This window comes from Nycticebus coucang, chromosome 1, assembly GCF_027406575.1.
Source record: "Nycticebus coucang isolate mNycCou1 chromosome 1, mNycCou1.pri, whole genome shotgun sequence".
In the NCBI taxonomy this organism is placed as follows: Eukaryota; Metazoa; Chordata; class Mammalia; order Primates; family Lorisidae; genus Nycticebus; species Nycticebus coucang.
The window spans coordinates 36,088,503-36,116,475 of record NC_069780.1 but is presented as its reverse complement, the minus strand read 5'-3'; the positions used below and the strand labels follow the sequence as shown (position 1 = coordinate 36,116,475).

Genomic DNA, 27,973 nt, shown 5'->3' with positions numbered 1-27,973 from the left:
AGGGACAGGGAGGGGCAGGGGCATCAGCAGAGCAGCGACAGAAGCCAGCGGGAGGGTGGCGAATGGGTGGCTAGCCCGGCGACTCGCCCGGCGGGCACCAGGAGGGCGGGGGAGGGGCTTGGCGAGGGGCAAAGGCAGGGCGAGATTTAAAAGAGAGATGGCCCTAGCCCCCGACGCCCAGGGCGAGGAAACGCCACCACGGATAACGGGAGCAAAGCCGGCCGCCAAGGCAGTCCCAGGCGTACTGACTGGAAAGCGGGCTCACCTCCGACGCCCGGCACCCCGTCACCATGTGCGAGCTGTACAGCAAGCAGGACACTTTGGCGCTGAGGGGGAAGCACATCGGGTAAGGGCTTCCCCAGCCCGGAGGAAACGCTCCGACAGGGGGCCACAGCCAGGGCAGAGGGCGGGCAGCGAAGCCCGGCAGGGAGTAAAGGAGCCGGAGCCGGCTCGGCGACCGTGTCCGCCAGCCCCGCGTTCGAGGCCGCCGCCGCACGCGCACGCACGCGCGCCCCCGCCGCCGCCCCGCGCTCGGCCGGGCTCTGGGGAGCGCGCCTGGAACCCGGCGCTCCGGGCTCCCGGGAGCGCGCCCCCGCGGCGCGAGCGCGCTGCAGCCGCAGGTGAATGGGCGACTCCGCTGTCCGCGGCGTTGACGACCGAGGGCACTGGGACCGAGACGGATGGCTCTTCGCCAACCCCGTCCAACTCGAAAGTTTTTGAAAACTCTGAATCAGAAATAGTTTTCATGATGGCCATGAAAACAAACCAGTGCTGACAATTTTGGTTTAAAGTGAACTTCTTTCTGCGTGCGGGGCTAAGCTGGAAAGGGGTATTCCAGCCTGGAGAAAAACTTGAAACCTTCTGTTAGAAAAGCCAAAACTTCAGTTAGATGCCACTAACCCTTAAATTGGCCCCCAATCTGGGTCCTCACTTCGATTTAAAAATGCGGTGTTCTCCCCAGGCTGCTTTGGTTTCGCCCCTGTTATAAGCGACTTGGTAAGCAAACAAAACTGACCCGGGCTCTGGCCCTCTTGGGTGTCACATTACCTGTGTGACCTCTGTCAAATCAGTTTCCTCTTCTGTGAAAGTAGGACTAACACTCTACTTCACAGTACGAGTGTTCGCGTTTTGCGTCTGGTTTTTAAAAAGATGTGTAAATATAAATAAATGATGGCTGTGGTTGTCAGCGACCCCACGCTGCAAAGTCCAATGTGCAGTGAACTGCCGCAGCCGCTGGGGATGAGAGAACCGGGGGACGCAAGAAAGAGCCGATATTCTCTTGGGATAACTGCAGGACGGTTTCTCATACTCGGGCTCCTGACTTCAGCCAGTGAGATTTCTAGACCTTTAGAAGCCCTGTCAGATCTCTTCTAAGCCAAAGTGGGGTCAAAATGGTCAGATTCTTCCCGCATTAGCGGGTCACCACCCTACTTTTTCTAATCACTTATTCTATCAGCTTTCAATCCTATAGCGTTAGACCTCAATGAAAACATAATGGTTTCTGACAAGAGCTGAACAAATTCAGCGAAAGAAAGAATATAACTATAGACTGGCAAGGGAGAAAGTATGTTAAAAAGATGTGTGTAAAGGGAGGAGCCTGTGGCTCATAGTGGTAGGGCGCCGGCCCCATATGCTGGAGGTGGTGGGTTCAAACCCAGCCCCGGCCAAAAACTGCAAAAAAATAAAAAATAAAATAAATAAAAATGAAAAAAGATATGTGTGAGTATCTGCTGCCGGAACTACCGCCAAAGTGTGTGTGGGGGGGGGTTGTGCATGCGGAATCACCAAAGTACACACACCATATATACAGGGTGTTCATAAAGTTCATGGGCAATTCACTGTGTTAAACTATTTTGAACTGCACACGAACTTTATGTCTACCTTGTATATTCAACTTTAGTTCTTAAATGTCCATGAGACCAAGATGTTTCTGTTACTAAAATTTATACTCCATTCATCCAAACAACTGAAAATATGGGTGACTTTTTCTTATGCTTGAAAGAATGTGACACGACAAAGAAAGAAAAAAGAAAAAGAATAAAATAGTGTATTAAAGGGTTAGAAGAATAAATTGAATTTCGTTGTTTAAGAATGGAAAATCGGAGCGCGGCCTGGCGGGGCGGGCGCCGCTGGGTGCGGGTGTCCCGCTGCAGACCTCCTTCAGCGCGAGCCACCGGCTGTACAGTAAACATCTGAGTGATGAAGAAAACTTGAAATTATTTAGAAAATGCAGCAATCCGAATGGCCATGGACACAATTACAAAGTTGTGGTGACAGTACATGGAGAGATTGATCCTGTTACAGGAATGGTTATGAATTTGACCGACCTCAAAAAATATATGGAAGAGGTCATTATGAAGCCTCTTATCATAAGAATCTCGATTTGGATGTGCCATACTTTGCAGATGTTGTAAGCACAACTGAAAATGTAGCTGTATGTATCTGGGAGAACCTCCAGAAAGTACTTCCTATGGGAGTGCTTTATAAAGTAAAAGTGTATGAAACTGACAAGAATAGAGTAGTCTACAGAGGAGAATAGGTCTGAGGATTTGACACTGTAGAAAGACCAATTCAATTTCTTTCCATATTACAAAGAGCCTTATCCCCTTGGAATATTAAGCAGTTACCACATAGTTGTTATACCTTTACTTTGTGCTCCAGAGTGCCTGATTTGCTGAAATTCAAGACCTGTTAAATCTATTTTAAACAAAACTTTTAATATATCTTGGATATCATTTAGAGAGTCTTTTATATGTAGATTGAAAATCACTTCATTTTTGTGAACTGTTTTAATGTGGAATCATTTGAAAGCAAAAGAAATCTAGTTGTTGTTTTCTCTGTTATTCATTTTTTTGTGTGTAATATAAATGGTAAAAATGTTTTGTAACTTAGAGTGGGCAAATCTTATAAAAAATAAAATTCAGGTGACCACGGGGGGGAAAAAAAAAGAATGGAAAATCTATTTGATCCAAGACCAGGAATAATCAAAATACATGAAAATGGAAATGATCTATAAAATCTCTTTAATATTTACCTCTTAGGTATTTGCATTGAGCCTCTAATGCCATTTATTTCTTTGTAAATTAGATTAGGAGGAGAGAGAGAGAGAGAGAGAGAGAGAGAGGTAAATATCTCGGGCTATGACGACACAGCCTGCTTTCAAATTCTGATTTTCTCTCTTACTGGCTCTGTAACTTTGAGCAAGTTTCTTAATTTCTCCATGCTTTGGTCTCCTCCCCATTATTATTTAATGATAATAAGTAAAGGATTAGTGAAAGAATTAAATGAGATAATATTTATGAAATATGTAACATTTTCTGGCACATAGTAAGATACACACTCCCACCCTCAAAAAATGTTCCGTTACTTTGTTTTTCTGGTAGAACAAAATTTCCCAAAGGAAAACAGTTATTGGTCCGTGTGATTAGAGCTTTGGGAGACCTGATTTGTGTGCCTCCCAATAAGCTGTCAAATCCTGGTGAATTTAATAACAAGCATAAGGAATGTGAGCAATGCCATGAATGAGGGATTAAGGTAAAAGGTTCCAGGCTGATATGAAATGAAATGAAAAGAAATGTATGTCACTCAGATTGTGTTTTCCTTTTTTTCCTATGTAATTGTAATTTTCCACCGATGGTGACCTTCCGTGAGAAGGAAAAATACTGAGATCCTACCAGACAAAAGTGTTTCCTTTGATTACTTCTAGGCCCTCATGCAAAGTTTTCTTTGCTGCGGATCCCATCAAAATAGTGCGAGCCCAGAGGCAGTACATGTTTGATGAGAATGGTGAACGGTATTTGGATTGCATCAACAACGTTGCCCACGGTAAATGTCCTGTCTTTGTAGTGCTTTGAAGAAAATGTTTATGAAGTAAGGCAAACTGGAACAGTTAATGTTTGTCTCAGGAATTGCTATGTCTGCAGTTCCTTGGCTGAATGGCCCAGTAGTCTCAGCAGGTAAAAGTTGCAGCAAAACATGTGCGAGAAAAGAAGAAGCCACCTCAGAATTCCCCTCACATCGCAGGCACTTAGAATTGTAACTTATCTCTTGGGCTTTTGTCTCAAATTTTAGTGGGACATTGTCACCCAGACGTGGTCAGTGCTGCCCTGAAACAGATGGAGCTGCTAAATACAAATTCTCGATTCCTCAACGACAACATCGTCGAGTATGCCAAGCGCCTTTCAGCCACCCTGCCGGAGAAACTCTCTGTTTGTTATTTTACAAATTCAGGGTATGTTTTGAGGTTTCCCACCCATGCCCTTTTCTACTAAAGTCTCTCCTTTTGATTTGTGGTGGAGCATAGATGTCTAAAAAGGTTTGCTGAGACTTTTTTTTTTTTTGTAGAGACAGAGTCTCACTTTATGGCCCTCGGTAGAGTGCCGTGGCCTCACATAGCTCACAGCAACCTTCAACTCCTGGGCTTAAGCGATTCTCTTGCCTCAGCCTCCCGAGCAGCTGGGACTACAGGCGCCCGCCACAACGCCCGGCTATTTTTTGGTTGCAGTTTGGCCAGGGCCGGGTTTGAACCCGCCACCCTCGGTATATGGGGCTGGTGCCCTACTGACTGAGCCACAGGCGCCGCCCTGCTGAGACTCTTGCATTCATGAAGTGACCACACTTTAGGGGCCTGGCCTCTCTAGTTCTTCTGCTTTGCTGCACAACTCTGAACCTAATTGGTCAAATGATGTTCACCTCTTCAGGGTGTAGACTAAGTAGCCAAAGAATCCACAGACCAAGACAGTTCTTTCAAAGCATGCATGAGAAATTTTAGCAAAGAAATAATTCTTCTAAACAAGCTGAAATATTTTTAAGGTTTTTTTTTTTTTTTGAGACAGAGTCTTAAACTGTTGCCCTGGATAGAGTGCTATGGTGTCATAGCTCACAGCAACCTCCAATTCCTGGCCTCAAGCAATCCTCTTGCCTCAATTTTTCTATTTTTAGTAGAGATGGGATCTCACTTTTTGCTCAGGTTGCTCTCAAACTGGTGAGCTAAAGCAATCCACCTGCCTGGGCCTCCCGGAGTGCTAGGATTACAGGCGTGAGCCACCATGCCCGGCCTTATTTTAAGATTTTTGATTGATTTTGTTTTCTTAAGGAAATTGAGATTATTTTCCCAACAAAAACAAAGGAAAAAAGAAGGAAATTTAAGTGAATAGATACATTCCAACTTTAAAATTCTGAATTCAAATTATAATTTCCATTCTATAAAATGTTATGCAGGTATTAAAAAGTAAGTTCTCGAAAATGTGCGCCTAAATACATGCTCAAACTGCAATTCTATATACTGGGGGAAAGCTGTCTACATAGCAAAAACTCCTATTTTTAAAAGTGATACATATGTGTTAAAATTAACTATGAGAGATTCTGTGAATGTCCATTATGTGGTTTTCTGTGAGTCACTTTTCAAGAAGTTATTTTAAAACCAAATTTATAGCCAAAAGATGGTTCTTTCTTCTTTGTAAAAAATTAAGAAGATATTTTAGAATCTAACCTGTTATAATGCATTATTGCCTTTTTATAAATGAAATATAATATTTGACTTTCATTTTTAAGGGATTGTACACTGTCAAAGAGGGATTAATTATAAACAGTTCTGTCTCCAAAGACTGGATATGACAGAGGCCTCAGTCTGAATCCTGGCTCTACCTCTTATGAGCTGTGTGACTTCATTCTGGTTACTTAACCTCATCCATAAAAAGGAGGTGGCAATACTTGTCTTTTTTCTTTCTTTTTTTTTCTTTTTTTTTGAGACAGAGTTTCACTATGTCACCCTCGGTAGAGTGCTGTGGCATCACAGCTCACAACAACCTCCAGCTCTTGGGCTTATGTGATTCTCTTGCCTCAGCCTCCCAAGTAGCTGGCACTACAGGTGTCTGCCACAACGCCTGGATATTTTTTTGTTGTAGTTGTCATTGTTGTTTAGCACTCCTGGGCCGGTTGGAACCCACCAGCCTTGGTGTATGTGGCTGATGCCCTAACCTCTACAGTCACCGAGCTGGCAATACTTTATGAGAATAAATATAAGTAAAATAATGAGCATAATGCCTAGCAGATAGTGAAATTACACTAATGATTATTTTACTCGTTTGTATCTGGTTAGTATATTTAGATTCTTTGAATCAGAAAGAAAAAATGTGATCCTTATTTTCGAAATAAGGAAACTAATCAAATACTGAGTAAACACAGCATAGTTACGTTGCCAACCTAATGGGTCCTCAGACTCCCAAGCCTTCTGTTGATCTCAGGCTGAGTGCAGGCGCCTTCATGTCCTCAAACTAGTTGTCTACTGACGTAGACAGTAAACTAGACTGAAATTTGAAATGGACAATGTATCCTTCACCTTTATTGGGTTTCTTCTGTGCAGCTCATTCTTTATTAAAAACACCTGGGGAACTTATATTAGAAGGCCAAGTGGGATCATAGGGTAGGCCTGATTCAAGGGGGAGGAGAGACTTCAACATATTCCTCTATAATTTCTCAATAAATGTAATCTTACAACATTTGTAGTTAACATCTTAAATTTATAAATGTTTTAGAAAGAAGATTATGGTCACACTGTCCCTTCTATGTTTATTTTAATAGATCTGAAGCCAATGATTTAGCCTTACGCCTGGCTTGGCAATTCAGAGGCCATCAAGATGTGATCACTCTTGACCAGTAAGTCTTGGACACAAGATTGCTAAGCAAGACACTGCTTCAGAGACAAAATTTCATTGATCCTATCCAGACTAATATCATGAGTACATGTGAGGAAGGCAGATGCAATGGAATAGTGTTTTTTTGTTTTTTGAAACAGTCTCACTGTGTCGCCCTCGGTAAAGAGCAGTAGCATCACAGCTCACAGCAACTTCAAACTCCTGGGCTCAAGTGATTCTCTTGCCTCAGCCTACTGAATAGCTGGGACTACAGGCACCCACCACAATGCCTGGCTATTTTTTTTTTGTTGTAGTTGTCACTGATTAGCTGGCCTGGGGCGGGTTCGAACCCACCAACCTTGATGCATGTGGCTGGCATCGTAACCACCGTGCTATAGGTGCTGAGCCAATGGAACAGTGTTTTTGTTTGTTTGTTTGTTTTGTTTTGTTTTGTTTTTGGCCGGGGCTGGGTTTGAACCCTCTGGTATATGGGGCCAGTGCCCTACTCCTTTGAGCCACAGGCGCCGCCCATAACAGTGTTTTAAAAATTATGTATTAAGACAGACATCCTCAAACTTTTTAAACAGGGGGCCAATGCACTGTCCCTCAGACTATTGGAGGGCCAGACTATAGTTTAAAACAAAAAACTATGAACAAATTCCTATGCACACTGCACATATCTTATTTTGAAGTAAAAAAACAAAACAGGAACAAATACAATCACACCGCCTCATGTGGCCTGCGGGCCGCAAGTTGAGGACCCCTGTATTAAGGTATCAAGGCCAGCTTAAGTCCACGGGGATATTTAATTCTCTCTAAGTATGCACCTGAGATGAGGCTTTCTTGGGTACTGTAGGGGCTGAAGCCTTATAAGGTTACTTTTCACACATAAACTACTTACTGAGCCCCAGTTGACATGTAACTGAAATCTTTTTTTTTTTTTTTAATTGTTGGGGATTCATTGAGGGTACAATAAACCAGGTTACACTGATTGCATTTGTTAGGTAAAGTCCCTCTTAGAATTGTATCTTGCCCCAAAATGGTGCGTCACACACCGAGACCCCACCGCCTCCCTCCTTCCCTCCCTCTGCTGTTCCTTTCTCCCACCCTCTCCATCCTTCTCTCTGCTCTCCCCTTCCCCCACTGAATCTTTTTCAAAATAAAAATACAATTTCTGAAAAATTCGAGAATTTACTTCACTATTGCAATTATCTGCAATACTTTATTTTATTTTATTTTGAGACAGAGTCTCAAGCTATGGCCCTGGATAGAGTGCTATGGCGTCACAGCTCACAGCAACCTCCAACTCTTGGGCTTAAGTGAGTCTCTTACCTCAGCTTCCCAAGTAGCTGTGACTACAGGCGCCCGCCACAACGCCCGGCTATTTTGTTGTTGTTGTTGCTGCTGCTGCTGTTGCAGTTGTCATTGTTGCTTTAGGTGGCCGGGGCTGGGTTCTAATCCAGCAGCCTCGAGGCATGTGGCCAGCGCCCTACACACTGAGCTATGAGCGAGTGGTGCCCTTAATTTTGTCTCTCTCTCTCTTTTTTTTTTTTTTTTTTTGTAGAGATAGAGTCTCACTTTATGGCCCTCGGTAGAGTGCCGTGGCCTCACACAGCTCACAGCAACCTCCAACTCCTGGGCTTAGGCGATTCTCTTGCCTCAGCCTCCCGAGTAGCTGGGACTACAGGCGCCCGCCACAACGCCCGGCTATTTTTTGGTTGCAGTTTGGCCGGGGCCGGATTTGAACCCACCACCCTCGGTATATGGGGCCGGCGCCTTACCGACTGAGCCACAGGCGCCACCCGGTGCCCTTAATTTTGAAGATAACAATTTAGAGCAGACTTCAAAGAAAACAAGCAGCCAAGTCAAATTTAAAACTTTCTCATTAGCTTGGACTATTAACAGCCACTATTTAATCTTCTCAAATATGAATTTATTACATTTAAACAGAAATCTGACCACTGCCATGTTTACTAGGGAGACTTTTTTGTAATTTTTTGCATCCCCTTTCACACCACTGACCTCAGATACAGAGTGCTACCTGAATATATGACTCATTTTGTGACCTCTTTAGGCCCCACTCTATGTGATGGTTAGAGTATTAGTTTTCTATTGTTGCCATATTTGTTATTACAAACATAGGGCCTTAAACAATGCAAGTTTATTCTCTTACATTTCTGTAGGTCAGCAATCCAAAATCAATCTTACTGAGCTGAAATTACAGTATCAATAGGGTTGTACCACTCGAGGCTCTGGGGGCTCCTTGCCTTTGCAATCTACCCACCTGCATTTCTTGGCTCATGGTCCCTCTGACATCTTCACAGTCAGTGATCACATCCTTTGGCCTCAGCTTCCCTCCTCACATTTCCTTCTGTCTCTGACCTCCTGCCTCCTTTCACCTACAGGACCCCTATGATTGCATTGGCACCATCTAGATGATCCAAGCTGCCCTACCCATGTCAATGCTTAATTTAATCACATCTTCCAAGTCCCCTTTGTCATGAGAACTTTGTATCTACCATATCTTAGGCTCTGAGTGTTAGGAGATGGACATCCTTGAGAGGTCATTTGTTCTCATTTATTCTCATCCTCCCTCACCTATAGACAACTATTATAGTATATTTAATGCATATTTTTAAAATTCATATAAAATTTATATTATTTTATGGTCATTTGTTTTAATTTTACAAAAATTGCTATGATCGCTTTCTGTTTCTGCCTTTTCCTCAGCACTATGTATCCAGAACTCTAAGTTGCTGGGCATACATCTATCCTATTCATCTTGGTGCTGTCCAAATATAATGTGAGCCATATAAGCAATTTAAAATATTCTGGTAGATGTTATATCTGAGATTATCATTTTGAAAGGTAATCGATATAAAAGATACGGAAGTATTTTACTTTTCATTGTACTAGGTCTTCAAATTCCAAAGAGTATTTCATACCTACAGCTCATCTCGAATCAGACCAGCTGCATTTCAAGCACTCAATAGCTGCATATGGGAATGGCTACCTCAGGGATCACAGCATAGTTCTGTGACACAGCTGCCTCAGTAGATGCCATGACTGCCCTCCACTCCCAGCTACCACGAGCAGCGCTGCAAGGAGCATGTTTGTACATGTGATGTGCCCTTAGGTTTTTCTGAGAAGTTCTTAAGAATAAATACTCAGAAACAGGATTGCTAGGTCTACTTTATAGGTGTACTATAAACCTTGTTAATTTAACTAAACACTGCCACCTGGGTGTGCAAAATGGTTGCAACACTCTACACAGAGTATATCCTCACAAAAAAACTTAGTATTATCCAGCTTTCTAATTTTTTCCTAATTTTTGACAGTCTAGCAGGTACAAAATAACACCTCAGGATTGCTTTAATTCGTGTTTTCTAATTATGAGTTTGAGTATGTCCTCATACTTTTTATGCTTTTGTGATTTCTCTTCTAGAGGGTTGCCTGCTCATGATATTTTCTCATTTTCTTGTTCTTTTTTTTGTCGATTGTATATTCTCGATCAGAGTATCTCAACCTTGACTTCAATTTAGAACCATCTGGGGAAGTATTATTTAAATGATTTAAATGACAATGCCACAGCCCAACCTCAGACCAATTAAGAGAATTGTTAGAGGTGGATTACAGGAGATCATAATTTTCTTTTGAATTCTCCGAGGGATCCTACCATGCAGACACAATTGAAAATCACCCATCTAGGGCATTCATCCCTTCTGAGATATATATATATATTTTTTTTTGGCCAGGGCTGGGTTTGAACCCACCACCTCTGGCATATGGGGCCAGCGCCCTACCCCTTTGAGCCGCAGGCACTGCCCCACCTTCTGAGATATTTTAAATATCTTTTCCCAGTCATCTGTCTTTTAATTTTGTATTTGGTGTCTGTCAACAGAAATATTTAATTGTGATTAAATCAAATAGTTTGTGTTTTCTAAGTTTTGTTAATAGCTCTCTTTTCACTTCTGTCCCACCTCCCAGATCACAAAGGGTCTTGCCCTTTCTCAGACTGGTCTCCAACTCCTGGGCTTCAATTATTCCTTATATTGAATCTACATGGAGTCCATGTGGTTGCCGTATATGTATGGAAATGTCTCTGAGCTGTTTCTTTTCCAGCAGTCTCTTTGTTCTTGTTCCAATACCATACTAGTTTTATTTCAATAGCTCTGTAGCATGTCTTAATCTATAGTAGGGCAAGTTTTTACACTTTATCAATTCATGAGCCTTTTGTAATTTCCTTTCCAGATCTCCCAGTTATACCTCTAGGATTATAGACATTAGCCACCACACCCAGCCTGCAATTGAACATCCTTTGGAAATCATATCAAATAAAAACATGTGCCCATTCTATGATATATAAAGTTGTGGGGTTTTGGTTTGTTTCTTTTGTTGTTGTTGTTGTTTTTTGGAGACAGACTGTTGTCCCAGGCTTGGATGCTGTGGCATCAGCCGAGCTCATAGCAACCTCAAACTCCTGGACTCAAGCAATCCTCCTGCCTAAGACTCCCAGGTAGCTGGGACAACAGGTACCTGCCACAATGCCTGGCTACCTTTATTTTTAGTAGATGTGAGGCTGTCTCACTCTTGCTCAGGCTGGTCTTGAACTCCTGAGCTCAAGGAATACCCCCGAGTTGGCCTCCAGGAGTGCTAGGATTATAGATGTGAGCCACTGTGCTCACCTGAAGTTGTTTTTAAAACTGACTAGAATGTAACTACCAAATACATTTAAAGAACATATACATGGGAAGTTTTGCATGAAGATATAGAAAGTCATTTTTCATATTTAGAGAATCTTTTTTTTTTTTGGAGACAGAGCTGTCGCCCTGGGTAGAGTGCTGTGGCATCACAGCTCATAGCAACCTCCAACTCCTAGGCTCAAGCGAGTCTCCTGCCTCCACCTCCCAAGTAGCTCAGACCACAAGTGCCACAGTGCCCGTCTGTTTTTTGGTTGCAGCCATCATTGTTCTTTGGCATGCCCAGGCTGGATTGGAACCCACTAGCTCAGGTGTATCTGGCTGGCGTCTTAGCCACTTGAGCCACAGGCACCGAGCCATAGTTAGAGAATCTAATTTAGCAATATAATCCAAAGAAATCAGAGGTTTTCCTACTAAAAATAAATTGGCAATGAGGACACATTCTTGGCTATTTGTATGTTTTCTTGCATATATAAGAAAAATTAGACAAATTAAAAGGCCAGTCTTGCCATAAAAAATTAGATCCTGATGGGTTAAATCTGACACAAATGTTGAGATTCATTCTCAGTGGATGAGTATGGAGGAAAGACAACACTGTATTTCATACATTAGACAAATATCCCTCCCAGAGTGATTGTGATTACTCTTCTTTATCTTTTCAGTGCTTATCACGGTCACCTCTCATCCTTAATTGAGATCAGTCCATACAAATTTCAGAAAGGCAAAGATGTCAAGAAAGAGTTTGTACATGTGGTAAGTATCTTTGAATCTTTTTTTTTTTTTTTGCAGAGACAGAGTCTCACTTTATGGCCCTCGGTTGAGTGCCGTGGCCTCCCACAGCTCATAGCAACCTCCAACTCCTGGGCTTAAGCGATTCTCCTGCCTCAGCCTCCCGAGTAGCTGGGACTACAGGTGCCCGCCACAACACCCGGCTATTTTTTGGTTGCAGTTTGGCCGGGGCCGGGCTTGAACCCACCACCCTCGGTATATGGGGCCGGTGCCCTACTCACTGAGCCACAGGCGCCGCCCAGTATCTTTGAATCTTAATATCTGCATGTTAGTGCTGGAAGAATGCCTAGGGATAATCCAGCCTATTACTTTGATTTTGAAAAATAAACTAAGATCTGGAACAGTTATGTGACTTGCTGAAGTTAAAGAGCTAGATAAGGAGAGAATATCGTTCATAGTCCGTTGATGAACATTACAATGGACAAATTAGTTTAGCAATACAGTATGTTATTCAGAGCTATCATCTTATTTTTCTTGGTCTTGGATTATCAGTTACTTTCTTTTTTTGAGACAGAGTCTCACTCTGGTCGTTGGTAGAGTGTCGTGGCGTCGTAGCTCATAGCAACCTCAAACTGTTGGGTTCAAGTGATCCTTTTGTCTCAGCCTCTTGACAAACTGGGACTATAGGCATGGACCACCACACCTAACTAGTTTGTTTATTTATTTATTTATTTATTTATTTATTTTTGAGACAGAGTCTCACTATGTTGCTCGTGGTAGAGTGCCATGGTGTCACAGCTTGCAGCAACCTCAAACTCTTGGGCTTAAGTGATTCTCTTGCTTCAATCTCCCAAGTAGCTGGGACTACAGGCATCCACCACAATGCCCGGCTATTTTTTTTTGGTTATTCTTGCAGTTGTCATTGTTGTTTTAGCTGGCCTGTGCCAGGTTCAAACCCGCCAGCCTCAGTGTATGTGGGCAGCGCACTACCCACTGAGCTACGGGTGCCACCCTAGTTTTTCTATTTTTAGTAGAAACAGGGTCTCACTTGCTCAGGCTGGTCTCAAACTCCTCAGCTCAAGCAATCCACCAGCCTCGGCCTCCCAGAGTGCCAGGTGTGGCGCCAAGTTGTTACTTTTTCTATCCCTTATGCCAACTTGAAATTCAGACTTAAACTGAGTATGTATGATGTCTAAATTTAAATTTCTCTGTGATAAATTATTATGCAGTCTTATTTACTAGGTCAAATAAACTAAACAAGTTGTTGAAACAGGGAAATTTGTTTCATGTGTTTGTAAGAATCTGTAGACTTCCTTAAGCGAATCATCAATATCTTCCTTCAGGATGTTAAGGTCTGGAGTCATGCTAAGGCACTTTTTATATTTCTGAATGATTACAGTTTGTGATACAATTGATAAGTGCTGGTTCATTTTCATTCATTGACATTTTCTTTCTTTTTTTTTTTTTATTGTTGGGGATTCATTGAGGGTACAATAAGCCAGGTTATACTGATCGCATTTGTTAGGTAAAGTCCCCTTGCAATCTATTCATTGACATTTTCAAGTAGTATAATCACACTTTGATTTGAATTAGCTATTTATGTTCATAGGGACACAGTCTTGATTTATAATAGTCTGGGAGCAAATCCAAGCTCCTGTTCACAATTCAAAGATGTCAGTTCTTCACTGAGAATCACTTAAATTACCTTAAATTGCCTCTGTTTAACATGCCCTTGTGGGCATGTTTCTTTTTTTAGACAGAGTCTTGCTCTGTCACCTGGGCTGGAGTGCCATGGGCTCAGCCTACGTACAGCAACCACAAACCATCCTCCTGCCTCAGCCTCCTGAGTACCTGGGACTACGGTGTATACCAACCACCACAACCAGCTAATGTCTCTATTTTCAGTAGACATGGGATCTCACTCTTGCTCAGGTTACGCTGCTCTTAAATTCTCAGCTCAACCAATCCTCCAACCTCAGGACTCCCAGAGTGCTAACATTACCAGCATTAGCCACCTAGCTTGGCTGGGATATGCTTTTTTTTTTAGAGACAGAGTCTCACTTTATTGCCCGCTATAGAGTACTGTAGCATCACAGCTCACAGCAACCTCCAATTCCTGGGCTTAGGCAATTCTCTTGCCTCAGCCTCCGGAGTAGCTGGGTCTACAGGCGCCCACTACAATGCCCGGCTATTTTTTTGTTTCAGTTTGGCCAGGGCTGGGTTTGAACCTGCCACCCTCGGTATATGGGGCTGGCGCCCTACCCACTTAGCCACAGGTGCCGCCCTCGGATATGCTTTTTATCAAAAAAGTTTGTCACAGGGTGGTGCCCTTAGCACAGTGATTATGGTGCCAACCACATGCACCGAGGGTGGCAGGTTCAAACCCAGCCCTGGCCAAAAACTGCAAAAAAAAAAAAAAAAATTGTCACAGAGAAAACAATGAGGAACTGCATTGTTTGCTATTTTCAGGCACCAGTTCCGGATACTTACAGGGGAAAATACAGAGAAGACCACGCAGATCCAGCTAGTGCTTATGCCGATGAAGTGAAGAAAATTATTGAAGAAGCTCATAGCAGTGGAAGAAAGGTTTGTATTTACAGCTTTGGAAACATTTTTAACATCATTTACAAAATGGATTGAAACTGTTGTAATTCACTGGAGAGATGGAAAATGATTAGCTCTAACTTCCCTTCTGTTTTCTCTGGTTACTTGGTTCATATTTCAAAAAGTGCATTATTACAGTCATGCCTCTAAGACTATCTACTTCTGTTTACCCTGGTAATATAATCACTATGCCCATTCTAGATCTACTGGCCTAACTCTGACCCTTTCAGTGGTGTGGACAGAGGAAGAGAGAATTAAGAAAGGTGATAGCCCAAGGACATTCTATTCCAACTGAGAATAGCCTCTAGGGTCAAAATATGGTGAAGGGAGGAGAAAAGACAGGCTGGCCTTGGGGCCCAAGACCGAGGCAGACTTCCAGACCCCATGAGGAAGCCTCGGTGCTTCCCAGGAACTGGCTCAGACTTCCTGAACCCAGACAGTCTGCGATTGTTCTGCCCCTGGTAAGCCAAGGCAGAAAAATACTCTTCCAATCTAGGCCTGGACTTCTAAGACACAGCGAGAACCCTCAAGAGCTAGAAAACGGCTTTTCATTTTCTCAGTTTTCACCCTCCTGTCTTCAGCTTTAATGTTCAATTCTCAGTCCGTTTGGGGGTTACTCATGTGGATTTTTAGTGCAACTGGACAATACTTTGCCTTAAACCGGCTTATGTCATAGATGTGGCAATAAAACCAACCACAACCGAAAGAAAAATGAAGCCTTTGTTTTTTCAATTAATTCAAATATTTTTGTCTCTATTATTGGAACACCATTCACATTTCTCAATTGTTCTTTTCTTCCCAATCCACTTGTTTTTTCGTATCTCCTTATGGGACATATCCACAAAGGTAGACCTAAGCTTTACCTGATGTGTGGTGAGCCTTGCATTGGCGGTACAGTGGTGAGCATGGCTGCCTTCCAAACATAGCCCATACCTCTCTACACAAATGGTGAACAATGTCTTCAGAACAAAAAATTTACATTAACCCCATCATATGGACTCCTTGCTGCTAAAAGAGGGTGTGGATAGTTTTTTGAGAACATTAGCATTCAGTAGTTATTAGATTAATACTATTATTTTAGCAGTGTTGAAAGCAATGAGCAGGGGTGGCGCCTGTGGCTCAGGGAGTAGGGTACCAGCCCCATATGCTGAGGGTGGCCGGTTCGAACCCGGCACTGGCCAAACTGCTACAAGAACAACAAAAAAAATAGCCGGGCGTTGTGGTGGGCCCTATAGTCCCAGCTACTCGGGAGGCTGAGGCAAGAGAATTGCCTAAGCTCAAGAACTGGAGGTTGCTGTGTGCTGTAATATCACAGCACTCTACCGAGGGCAACAAAATGAGACTGTCTCTAAAAAAAAAAAAAAACAGAAGAAGAAGAAAAGAAAGCAATGAGCAAATATAAGAAGAGTACTTCTAAATATTAGATGTACTTGGAAAGTTGTGGAATTGTATTAATTAATAATTTATTTATTCATTTATTTAGAGACAGAGTCTCACTATGTTGCCTTCAGTAGAGTGCCATAGTGTTACAACTCACAGCAACCTCAAACTCTTGGGCTTAAGTGATTCTTTGCCTCAGCCCTCCAAGTAGCTAGGATTATAGGCTCCCACCATAACACCTGGCTATTTTTTTGTTGTAGTTGTCCTTGTTGTTTTTAGCAGGCTGGGGCCGGGTTCGAACCCATCAGACCCAGTGTATGTAGCCAGCACTCTAATCACTGAGATACGGGCACCAAGCCAAAATTGTGGAATTGTAAATGAGACATCTCTTGAGCCCAACAGCATCATTTTACTACTAAGAAAGTATAATGAAAAAGTGATGCATTTATCCCAAGGTAAATACAGTTATTAAGAACCTGAACTCTAGAGCCTTGGTTCTCTTGATCATCTAATACTTTTTTTTTTTTAGAGACAGAGTCTCACTTTGTCTCCCTTGGTAGAGTGCTGTGGCGTCATAGCTTACAGCAATGTCAAACAGCAACGTCAAACTCTTGGGCTTAAGCAATTCTCTTCCCTCAGCCTTCCAAGTAGCTGGGACTACAGGCATCCACCATAATGCCTGGCTATTTTTTTTTTTTTTTAAGAGACAGAGTCTCACTTTGTCACCCTTGGTAGATTGCTGTGGCATCACAGCTCACAGCAACCTCCAGCTCTGGGGCTTAGGCGATTCTCTTGCCTCAGCCTCCTGAGTAGCTGAGACTACAGGCACCCGCCACAACACCTGGCTGTTTTTTGTTTGTTTGTTTGTTTGTTTTGTTTGTTTTGTTTTTGGCCAGGGCTGGGTTTGAACCCACCACCTCTGGCATATGGGGCTGGCGCCCTACCCCTTTGAGCCACAGGCACCATCCTACCTGGCTATTTTTTTGTTGCGGTTTGGCCGGAGCTGGTTCAAACCCTCCACCCCTGGTATATGCGGCCAGCGCCCTACTCACTGAGCAACTGGTGCTGCCCACGCTTGGCTATTTTTAAAGACAGGTCTTGCTCTGGCTCAGGCTGGTCTTGAACCTTTGAGCTTATGCAATCTACCCACTTCGGCCTCCCAAGTGCTGGGATTTCAGGTGTGAGCCACTACACCCAGCCTACATTTTTGTTTTTTGAGTTTTTTGCTCTCTCTCTTCTTACTTCAGTTTAGTACTTCAGTAAGTGAGTACTTACTACTGAGTACTTACTTCAGTTCAGTACTATTTCCTACTTTCTTATCCTTCAGAACAGAACGCTTCATCTACAGTTCCTTTTGTTAGTTTTCCGCTATTGAGCTAAGCCTGGTTTAAGGCAAGACCTAGAAATGTAGCGCAGTAATTACACGGTGTGGCCATGAGTCACCCTCCCGTTTCCTTGGTGTGAATCCTACCCTCCAGCAATATTTCACCAAGCTGAGGAAAGAGGCACCACGGAAATGACTATGGAACCCAGGGCAATTTTTAGGGGTTCATATTAAAGACTGATCAAAACATCAGTCTTATTCAGCTCATCCCAATGGAATCACTGCGCTTAAATTAACAGTGAAAAGATGAAAGTCGCCCTCTCATCTCCTCTGTGTCTCCTGGCAGCTGTACTGACCCCGAATTTCAGAAACAAATGCTTTAACTCAGCTGCTTTTCCAACATAGACATCTTTTCCTTTCTTTTTAATCAAATGGCCTATTTGCCACTTGTAATGGGTCTATTCCTAGCCATTTAAAAAATAACCTGTTCTATAAGAAATCCTCTTTTTCGGGGAGTAGGAGTGGGGCCTAATGGACTTTGACCCCATCTTCTCTTGTATAGATTGCTGCCTTTATTGCTGAATCCATGCAGAGTTGTGGCGGACAAATAATTCCTCCAGCAGGCTACTTCCAGAAAGTGGCAGAGTATGTATTTGACGTGGGCATCCTTGGTCAAACTAAGGGCACTGTGAGAATTCTGCAGGGCCATACTGGTTGCTAATATACTGAAGTTCTTCCAGATTAGCTGGTAAATAGCCACACCCGAGTGCCTACTATCCCAGGACTCCTGGATGCTCCCCCAACCTTTTCCAAGATCCAGCAAGGAAAGAGTTTACTCATGGTCCAGCAAGGGCATTTCAGGCCTTGGCTCCAACTCCCAGCCTGGCATTCTGTCCAATTGGCTGGTGCACAAGACTCACCAATTTGGAAACATTTGAAGAGGAACCCTGCTAAAAATTACTCATTCCAGGTCTTTCTCTTCCTACTTAAAACACTGCCATATAGCTTACTTAAGCAGCACCCAAACAATATGGAATATACCTAATCTAGAAATTTCAAGATTACATTGTAAAGTCAATGACATCTGCGTAGGGTTTGGAGAACTGAAAAGTTTTTAACAATGATTAAGGCTTTGTGGATTTTTGTGTTCAATGATCTGTATCTTTGAGGGTGGGTTTGGGGACTGTCATTGACCTGAAGGCATTAGACTGACTCTTTGCTTTTCAGATATGTACACGGAGCAGGGGGTGTGTTTATAGCTGATGAAGTTCAGGTAGGCTTTGGCCGAGTTGGGAAACATTTCTGGAGCTTCCAAATGCATGGCGAAGACTTTGTTCCAGACATTGTGACTATGGGAAAACCAATGGGCAATGGCCACCCAGTGGCATGTGTGGTAACAACCAAAGAAATTGCAGAAGCCTTCAGCAGCTCTGGGATGGAGTATTTCAATACGGTAAATTTTGATCTCTAGTTTTAATACTAAGAAGAATAATGAATGTTCTTATGCTTTTTGAAAATGTAGTAAAGATTAAAGCTCAGTCTTGCCTGCTAACCACTTTAGGACCCCAGCCAAACTTTGATCTAACCAGATTTCATTCTATCTAGCAAAATGCTCCTATATTTTGCCTTGTGTATCTTTCCCCTTCCTGAAATGGCCATGCCAAACTATAGATGCAGGTTATGATACTTTCATTAATGGGTGACATCATCTTTGTTTTGTATCACATTTTTTAATTTTTCTTTTTTTTTTTTTGAGACAAGATCTCACTTTGTCACCCTCGGTAGAGTACCATGGTATCACAGCTCACAGCAACCTCCAGCTCTTGGGCTTAGGCGATTCTCTTGCCTCAGCCTCGCGAGTAGCTAGGACTGCATGCGCCCACCACAATGCCTGACTATTTTTTTGTTGCAGTTTGGCCAGGACCAGGTTTGAACCTGCCACCCTCAGTATATGGGGCCGGCACCCTACTCACTGAGCCACAGGCACCGTTCAACACATCTTTAAATTTCAAAAACACTTTTCAAATATTTAGATGACTCAGAACTATAAATGTTGTATGGCTGACATAAGAGATACTAAATTTTTCTTTTGGGGGAAATTTATTTCCTTGGTTTTACTTCCCAAAGTCATAGGCTTTACGCTTGTAAAAATTACTATAGTTTGTACAGTATGTATGACAAGACTTATTACGGCTAAAGGTAAGATTCTAATCTAAAGACAGGAATTATCTAGAGAAAATGTCATTGCTTAGCTGTTTTCACTCAGCTCTTCAATGGAAGAAACCCATATTTCCCTCATTGAACTATACCCTGAAATTTTTTTGACAACCCAATTTACCAAATATTACTCAATGCAAATTCACGTGAACAAAAATAAAAACAGCATCTGGGTTTGTTTAATTAATGTATGAGTGCTTCCTTATTTATAAGCAAGTCCAGAACTGTGTAGACACAAACACATAATACATAAGACATACCTAAACATTTACACTCCCACACAATTTCAATAGATTTTACTTTAGAAGTCTAGCTCTGGGATAGTCTACGAGTTCAAGTTGCCCTTCAGGGTTTCACTTAACAACCACTTCTCACCCTCCAGTACGTGTATTGGTTTACAGTAAAACCATTCTCCTTAGACACAGCTTCATAGTCATAAGATGACCTTTCAGACAGAGTTCTCAAGGACCTTTAGATGGAGCTTTTCTGTGTTACAACAGAACCCACAAATAACAAATGCAGACAGCACAGAGAATTCTCCACATAAAATTCCGGGGCCTTTCAAACAAATAGGAATCCAAAGAGGAAAAGATGGCACCTCAGACTGTGTGCCCCAAATGCCCTGTAGGGCTGGAAGATAAACTGTTCCCAAATGGTGGCCTAGAACTTGTGTTCCCTGGGAACTGCAAATGAGCTACAAATTTAAACCAGGTTCTCTGGTTCCTCTGGACCCATGACTTCCACCCAGATGGTACCTGCTGCAATCGAATTCAAACAGAATATTCCGCCACAGTGCAGGAAGGTCTGAAATGGGTGAAATGCCGCTCTCAAAGTGCACCCTGGGGAACTTGGCCAACAAAAACCCTAGGTCCGGACCCTATCCAAATCTATTTCCTTCTCAGAGCTCAGCTCAGGTTGCGGGGAGCTGGAGGAGACAGAGATGGGAGTTCCCCAGAGTAAAGAGGCTCCAGCAGCTGCTGGGACCGTCCCATACTCTCCCTCCTTCCAGGGAGGACCCCCGGCTCTGGCCTGCCACTCCCTGCTTCTTCCACAGGTGACATTCCACTGGGAAGCCAAGGAGCCCGCCCCAAGAACGCCAAAATCTGTTACGGAATGTTCAGTACTTGTTCTCCAGGCCACATCAGAAAAAATATAAGTGGTTTTTGAGAAGAAGTGAAGGAAAAATTATTATTTTTCCAGGAAAGAAGGAAAAATGGCAGATCATTCGATTAGTCTCAAAATTCCAACTTTTCCTCCACTCTGAGATTCTTAATTCCCGACTGAATGTCTGGTTTTTGTTCAGATAAGCCAATAAATTCCCTGATACTTTTTCATACAAGTTATGTAGCAGAAGTTACTTAGAAGAATATAATTTGGAATGAATTTTCACTCAATCCTGAATGAATAGAATTGTGCCTATATTCTAAATCTGAGAAGCTAGTGTAAGATAAAATTATTTTGAAATTATATCTTCAATATATGATTTGTCATGGATGAAGGAATACCATGAATTCCACTGTTATGTCTTTTCCTTTATCTTTTTTGTGCAGTACGGAGGAAATCCAGTATCTTGTGCTATTGGTTTGGCTGTCCTGGATATAATTGAAAGTGAAAACCTTCTAGGAAATGCCGTGAGAGTAGGGAATTATCTCACTGAGTTACTGAATGAACAGAAGGCTAAACACACTCTGATAGGAGATATCAGGTACGTTCATCATGAAGTTGTCATATAGTTATTGATTCCCTTTTTCAAAATGAAAATAACATATTTTATTCTATAAATAAAAACCGGAAAAAACACACACAAAAAAACAGAAATCAAAAGCTCATTTTTAAATCCAGAAACCAGGTATCACCACTTTTAACATGTGTGTGTGTATCTTTCCCAACTTTTATGCTGTTTCTTTGTTAATAAAGCTGGGATAATTTCAGCACCCAAAAGATGAAATGAGGGAATTTAACACTAAATGATCCATTGAAAATTATTTAAAATGCTATCCTGAAAAACTGGATATTTTTCATAGATATGTAAACATTTACCATTACTATCATCCTAAGAAACTAAATAGCATGAAAGGGTTGTTTTGTAAGCCTTTCTAAAATAAGAAAAAGCTTATATGACAAAAAATAGAAACAGGCTCAGCACCCGTAGCACAGTGGTTACAGCGCCAGCCGCATACACCAAGGGCACCGGGTTCGAACCCGACCCAGGCCAACTAAACAACAATGACAACTGCAACAAAAAACAGCCAGGCATTGTGGCGGGCACTATAGTGCCAACTATCTGGGAGGCTGAGGCAAGAGAATTGCTTAAGCCCAAGAGCTGGGTGTTGCTGTGAGCTGTGATGCCATGAGATACATGGTACTCTGACATAGTGAGACTCTGTCTAAAAAAAAAAACTAGAAACAACTGTGAAAGCTAGACTGGCATGTTGGATTAAAGTTTCAAATTAAACTGAAGTTTGCAGACAGTGCTAACTTTTTGTGGTAATTCAGTGTCCATAGAGTGTGTGTCAAGGTTTCTTTCTTCACCTCCCTCAGGGGCGTTGGCCTTTTTATCGGAATCGACTTAGTGAAGGACCCTCAGAAAAGGACCCCCGCCACAGCGGAAGCTCAGCACATCATCTACAAGTAAATTCACCCCCACACCTACCTGTTTGGTGTTTTGGCTCTAAATGCCCACCCCCTTGCAAGCTTGCTTTACTTTCCCCGTCTCTCTAAAAAAGAGGAATTTAAGGCACATGCAGGGTACAAATGTGGGCTTCCTGACTGCAGAATGCCTACCTACTCCATGTTCACGTTATTCTTAAATAACCTTAGTGATCGTTTATATGCACTAATTAGGATGAAAGAAAAACGGGTGCTTCTCAGTGCCGATGGACCTCATAGAAATGTGCTTAAAATAAAACCACCTATGTGCTTCACTGAAGAAGATGCAAAGTTTATGGTGGACCAACTTGATGAGATTCTGACAGGTCAGTCCAGGGACATTTAAGAAGCCTCCTGCTCCCTCCCTCACACTCCCCCAACCCCAGCCTGGTCATTTCTGACCCTGTACATGCTTGCCATTCAAGAGGGAACTGGCCGGCATGGTGGCTCAAACCTGTAATCCTTGCAACCTGGGAGGTTGACGCGGGTAGATTACTTGAGCTCAGGGGTTCAAGACCAGCCCCATCTCTACTAAAAAATAGAAAAAACTAGCTGGGCATGGTGGTACATGCCTGTAGTCCCAGCTACTCTGGAGGCTGAAACAAGAGGATCACTCAAGCCCAAAAAAGTTTGAGGTTGCCATGAGCTACGATGACACATCACTCTACCCTTTGCAAAATGGAAGTGAAGCAGGACAGAAAGAAATGTATAACTTTCCCTTTAGAACTAGAAAAGGATATCTGAAAACTAACTATGTAGACTCTTAAACTGAGATTTTCAGTTTATACTCATACAACTCCTAATCTAAGTTCTTACTGAAGTGGTACACTGTTTAATTTTTATAATTTATTTTTACTTTAGAATAGCTAGTGTACTTATTTATTTATTTATTTATTTATTTATTTTGAGACAGAGTCTTACTATGTAATCCTCGGTAGAGTGCTGTGAAATCACAGCTCACAGCAACTTCAAACTCCTGGGCTTAAGCGATTCTCTTGCCTCAGCCTCCCAAATAGCTGGGACTACAGGCACTTGCCACAACACCTGTTTTTTTTTTTTGTTTTTTTTTTTTGGTTGCAGTTGTCATTGTTGTTTAGCAGGCCCTGGCCGGGCTTGAACCTGTCAGCGTTGGTGTATGTGGCTGGCACCCTGCCCATTAAGCTACAGGCACCTAACCTAGCTTGTGTATTTGAAACCTGCATGCCTGGATTTTACCACACACCACAAATACTGCAGTATGTAGTATTACAACATTGTACCTTTAAAATACAAGAAACATTTGTAATAAACATTCTAAACTATAGGTTCACGATTTTTTTTTTTTTAATAGAGACAGAGTCTCACTTTATCGCCCTTAGTAGAGTGCTGTGGCATCACACAGCTCACAGCAACCTGCAACTCCCAGGCTTAGGCGATTCTCTTGCCTTAGCCTCCTGAGTAGCTGGGACCACAGGCACCTGCCACAACGCCCAGCTATTTTTTTGTTGCAGTTTGGCTGGGGCCAGGTTTGAACCTGCCACTCACTGAGCCACAGGCACTGCCCAGGTTCACAATTTTTTGTTGTTGTTGTTGTAGTTGCCATTGCTATTTAGCTGGCCCGGGCCGGATTCAAACCTGCCAGCTTCAGTGTATGTGGCTGGCACTGTAACTACTGTGCTATGGATGCAGAGCCAAGGGTTCACAATTTTTTGCAATATGTTGAGTTGCTTGCCTTGGTTTTTAATTTTGAATTTCTTTCTTTTTTCCTTTCCTTTTTCTTTTTAAACTAATATTTCAGATACTAAAACATTCTGGACACTGGTACTCAAAAATATTATTAAAAGTTTTATTATAGGTGGTGCCTGTGGCTCAAAAGAGTAGGGCACCAGCCCCATATGCTGGAGGTGGCAGGTTCAAACCCAGCCCCAGCCAAAAACTGCTTAAAAAAAAGTTTTATTACAATTTAATTTTTTTTTTTTTTTTTTTTTTTTTTTGAGACAGAGCCTCAAGCTGTCGCCCTGGGTAGAATGCCATGGCATTACAGCTCACAGCAACCTCCAACTCCTGGGCTTAAGTGATTTCTCTTGCCTCAGCCTCCCAAGTAGCTGGGACTATAGGCACCTGCCACAATGCCCAGCTATTTTTTGGTTGCAGCCGTCATTGTTGTTTGGCAGGCCCAGGCTGGATTTGAACCCGCCAGCTCAGGTGTATGTGGCTGGTGCCTTAGCCTCTTGAGCCACAGGCACCAAGCCTACAATTTAATTTTTTAAGACTTTTGTTTGTCATTTAGAATTATAGCTTATCATAAAAATATACCTTTTGGTTCCCTGCATCATGTAATTAATTTCTTTTTCAATTCTAAACATAAATTTGATTAGAAAGTAAAAAGTATTATCAAAAGGATAGATTTTTTTTTTTTTTTGAGACAGTCTCACTTTGTCACCCTGGGTAGAGTACTGTGGTCCCATGGTGTCACAGTGATCCTCTTGCCTCAGCCTCCCATGTAGCTGGGACTACAGGTGCCCGACACATGCTGGCTACTATTTAGAGATAGGACCTTACTCTTGCTCAGACTTGTCTTAAACTCAGGAGCTCAAGCAATTCACCCACCTCGGCCTCCCAGAGCGAAAATAGATCATTTCTATAAATTTTTTTTTTTTTAGAGACAGAGTCTCACTTTATTGCCCTCTGTAGTGTACTTTGATGTCACAGCTCACAGCAACCTCCAACTCCTGGGCTTAAGCCATTCTCTTGCCTCAGCCTCCCGGGTAGCAGGTGCCCACCAGAACACCGGGCTATTTTTTTGTTGCAGTTTGGCTGGGGCCAGGTTCGAACCTGCCACGCTCAGTATATGGGGTTGGCCCCCTACTTAATGAGCCACAGGTGCCACCCCATTTCTGTAAATTTTTAAGATTCAACTCTTCTGCTTGCTTCTCAGCCTTTTGCAGTTAGGATAAGACTAGGAAGCCAAGAATCAATATGGCATAAGAAATGGATAATTAATATTAGGAGATTTAAGTGTCAGCGTAAGTTATTCATAGCTCACTGTGTTTGGACTCACCCCCAAACCTTCCAAGCATTGCTCACAGGCTGTGTGTCCTCTGGTCCATGGAGCCTAGTGGAAGAGAGAGTGCAAGTTGGGGAAATCTGTCACTTGAATCTGAATTCAGACCTTGCACCTTGTTGGTAGTGGGCCAGAAGCATCTCCTCTGCATAAAGTGAATGAGACATAGATATGAGGCTCAGTTCCACTTACAAATGATAATGATGAAAGAATATAATACAAATTTAAAAGCAATTTTAATAGTGATACATTTTTTAACACATGACGTTTATCTGTCTATTCTTCATTAAAGGTATTCGTATAAATACCAAAAAGTTTTTTTAAAGACATTTCTAATTAGGCCAGGCACAGTGGCTCACACCTGTAATCTTTGCACTCTGAGAGGCCAAGGCAAGTGGATTGCTTGAGCTCAGGAGTTGGAGACCAGTCTGAGCAAGAGCAAGACCCTGTCTCTACTCAAAACAGAAAAATTACCCAGACATGGTGGTGTACACCTGTAGTCACAGATACTTGGGAGGCTGAGGCAAGATGATTGCTTGAGCCCAAGAGTTTGAGGTTGCTGTGAGCTATGACACCATGGCACTGTACCAAGGGTGACAAAGTGAGACTCTATCTCAAAAAAAGGATATTTATGTTATTCTGTCTTCTCCATTATATCTTTCTTGATTTAGTTTTAGAAGGAGCCCTCGGAGTGAAAACTGAAAGTGTGATTTCTGAGAGTACTCCATGCAAAACACAGGTAAGTTTTGGCTACTTTATTTATGGAGGGAATTTTAGAAAAAAAATGCAAATAAAAAAATTGTATAGTGATCATTAGAACAAAACTGCCCTATGCTAGGATTTGCTTATTCTTGTGATTTTGAGCTCATGATTAAATTTCCAAAGCATGTGTCATACCATTTCATAGGAATAAAGCCATAGAACCATTCTTTTGCAGTTTTTTTGACCAGGGCCAGGTTTGGACCCACCACCTCTGCTATATGAAGCCGGCGACCTACTCCTTGATCCACAGGCGCCACAGTAGAACAATTCTTTTTTTTTTTTTTTTTTTATTGTTGGGGATTCATTGAGGGTACACTAAGCCAGGTTACACTGCAGTAGAACAACTCTTATACAGTCATTCCCATGTGAAAAACAGAAATGAAAAACCAACCCTCAGACCTGCAGAGAGGGCCTTGAAATAGGGAGAGATGATAACAAACGGCCTGAGCTTCCTCCTGTTTGCTCTGAGGACCATCTGACACTGCCTCCCATTTCCACACATTGCTCTCTCCAGTCAGCAGAAGCTTTAGCAGTGCGGTTCCAAACTCCTGAAATGGACTTCAGCGCTCCCTTCCAATGGCCGCCGGGGCCTGGGAACCGTCTGCCACTGAGTGGCCTAGTTTCTGCATTTGATGTGCTTCCAGCAGAGGGCTTTTCCATTCTCTGCTTGCACTGCCCATGGTGTGAGAAAGAGCACCCTGGGTTAGGAAACAGAAAGGCAAAAACTTGAGAGGCTTTGTTGCATAATTTGTTATTTGTTTATGACTTAAATGCATAAAGGAACATTCAGTGCCTAGAGGCCGCCTGCCCATCCAGGGCAGTCAGCACAGTCTGTTTCATGATTGAAAAACATTGGGTTGCTTGACAGAGAACAAATGATCTGGTAACAGGGTGGCTTCTGTCTTTTCCAACAATACAAACCACTTATAGGAATCAAGATGTTCAAGAGTAGCTCATCAAGTCTAAGACAGAATCACAACTGTAAAAACTAGTCCACCCAACATTGAAAAGGATCTTGCACCACCACCACCCCCCCACAAAAAAAAAACCTTACTGTAGGAAACTTTGGAGTTAGCAAAGTTGGCATACATTTTCATGAAATTTAAACAGTGGTTCTGTGGTTTAGTGAGCAGGTGAAAAAAAAGAAATTTTGACTTGGAAGCCTACATTTTATGTTGACATCACATTTGAGACGTCTATTGAAGATATTAATAAGGTTAGAAAGGAACAATTAGTATTGCTTTGCTATGTTTTTCGTTTGTGGGCTGGTCTATGAAATCAGTCCCCTGGATGCTGCTGGCTTAGAGGTGGACACACACTAACCAGACTAACTAGGAATTCTGTGTGCCTGTCTTGCAGATGTCAAAGGAAGGACACTTGGAATTGCTCAATAATGCCACCGACTCCAAAGAAAATTCCAGTAGGAAGAGAAATGGAATGTGCACAGATAAACATTCAGTGCTCAGTAAGAGGGTCAAGACATGAGTGATTCTCATTTTAAAGCAAGATAAACGTCCAGAATTACAGAGAATGAGTTGATGTGTGTATCATCTGTTGACAGCTCTCTTGTGCTCTCTACAGGTAGAATCGGCACTCAGTTTAGATTTGTAAATAAAAGAGTAAATTAATAATAAGAATACACCAAATGATAATCAAACCATGTCAAGATTATTTATTAGTTCAGCCTCTGGCCTATTAATTTCTTACTTGCAAGTTCTGAAGGGACATAATTAATTCTACTAAATTTAAGCCTGCAGATTCAAAATTAAAATGATAGTTTTACTTCTTATGTTCTAGTGTTTGAAATTAAAGAGCAAAGTGTTATAGATTTCTTAACTTTGGAGACTTAGTGCCTTAAAATATGAATTCCATGATGATTTCATATATAAAAGTATATTTATTGACTATAATAAAGAAATATGATGTAAAC

The 27,973-nt window shown here is 42.2% G+C and overlaps 1 protein-coding gene and 1 long non-coding RNA gene across 3 annotated transcripts in view; one reads left to right on the top strand and one right to left on the bottom strand.

The window, feature by feature from the left end:
- LOC128567374 (uncharacterized) overlaps positions 1–389 on the bottom strand; it is a 30,393-nt gene extending 30,004 nt beyond the window's left edge. Inside the window, exon 1 of the long non-coding RNA XR_008374888.1 lies at positions 266–389. This is a non-coding gene — a long non-coding RNA (uncharacterized LOC128567374). The remainder of the gene's footprint in view (positions 1–265) is intronic.
- On the top strand, positions 208–27,973 carry ETNPPL (ethanolamine-phosphate phospho-lyase). Of its 2 annotated transcripts, XM_053564202.1 has the most exons (13): positions 208–346; positions 3,707–3,825; positions 4,072–4,231; positions 6,583–6,657; positions 11,998–12,088; positions 14,534–14,650; positions 17,935–18,017; positions 18,600–18,825; positions 21,140–21,294; positions 22,131–22,220; positions 22,434–22,564; positions 25,953–26,020; positions 27,403–27,973. In XM_053564202.1, exons 1-13 carry the CDS (start codon positions 291–293, stop codon positions 27,526–27,528), a joined length of 1,497 nt encoding a protein of 498 aa, XP_053420177.1. In that variant the 5' UTR covers positions 208–290; the 3' UTR covers positions 27,529–27,973. The 2 variants fall into 2 exon arrangements, with proteins under 2 accessions (XP_053420177.1, XP_053420259.1); XM_053564284.1 differs by lacking the exon at positions 22,434–22,564 and having other exon boundaries at positions 27,403–27,538.

Excerpts from the sequence above, each read along its gene's own strand:
- ETNPPL (XM_053564202.1), top strand. The coding sequence starts at position 291 with ATGTGCGAGCTGTACAGCAAGCAGGACACTTTGGCGCTGAGGGGGAAG. Across the intron at positions 18,826-21,139 it reads GGATGGAGTATTTCAATACG|TACGGAGGAAATCCAGTATC; the intron begins GTAAATTTTGAT and ends TTTTTTGTGCAG. Across the intron at positions 22,565-25,952 it reads ACTTGATGAGATTCTGACAG|TTTTAGAAGGAGCCCTCGGA; the intron begins GTCAGTCCAGGG and ends TTCTTGATTTAG.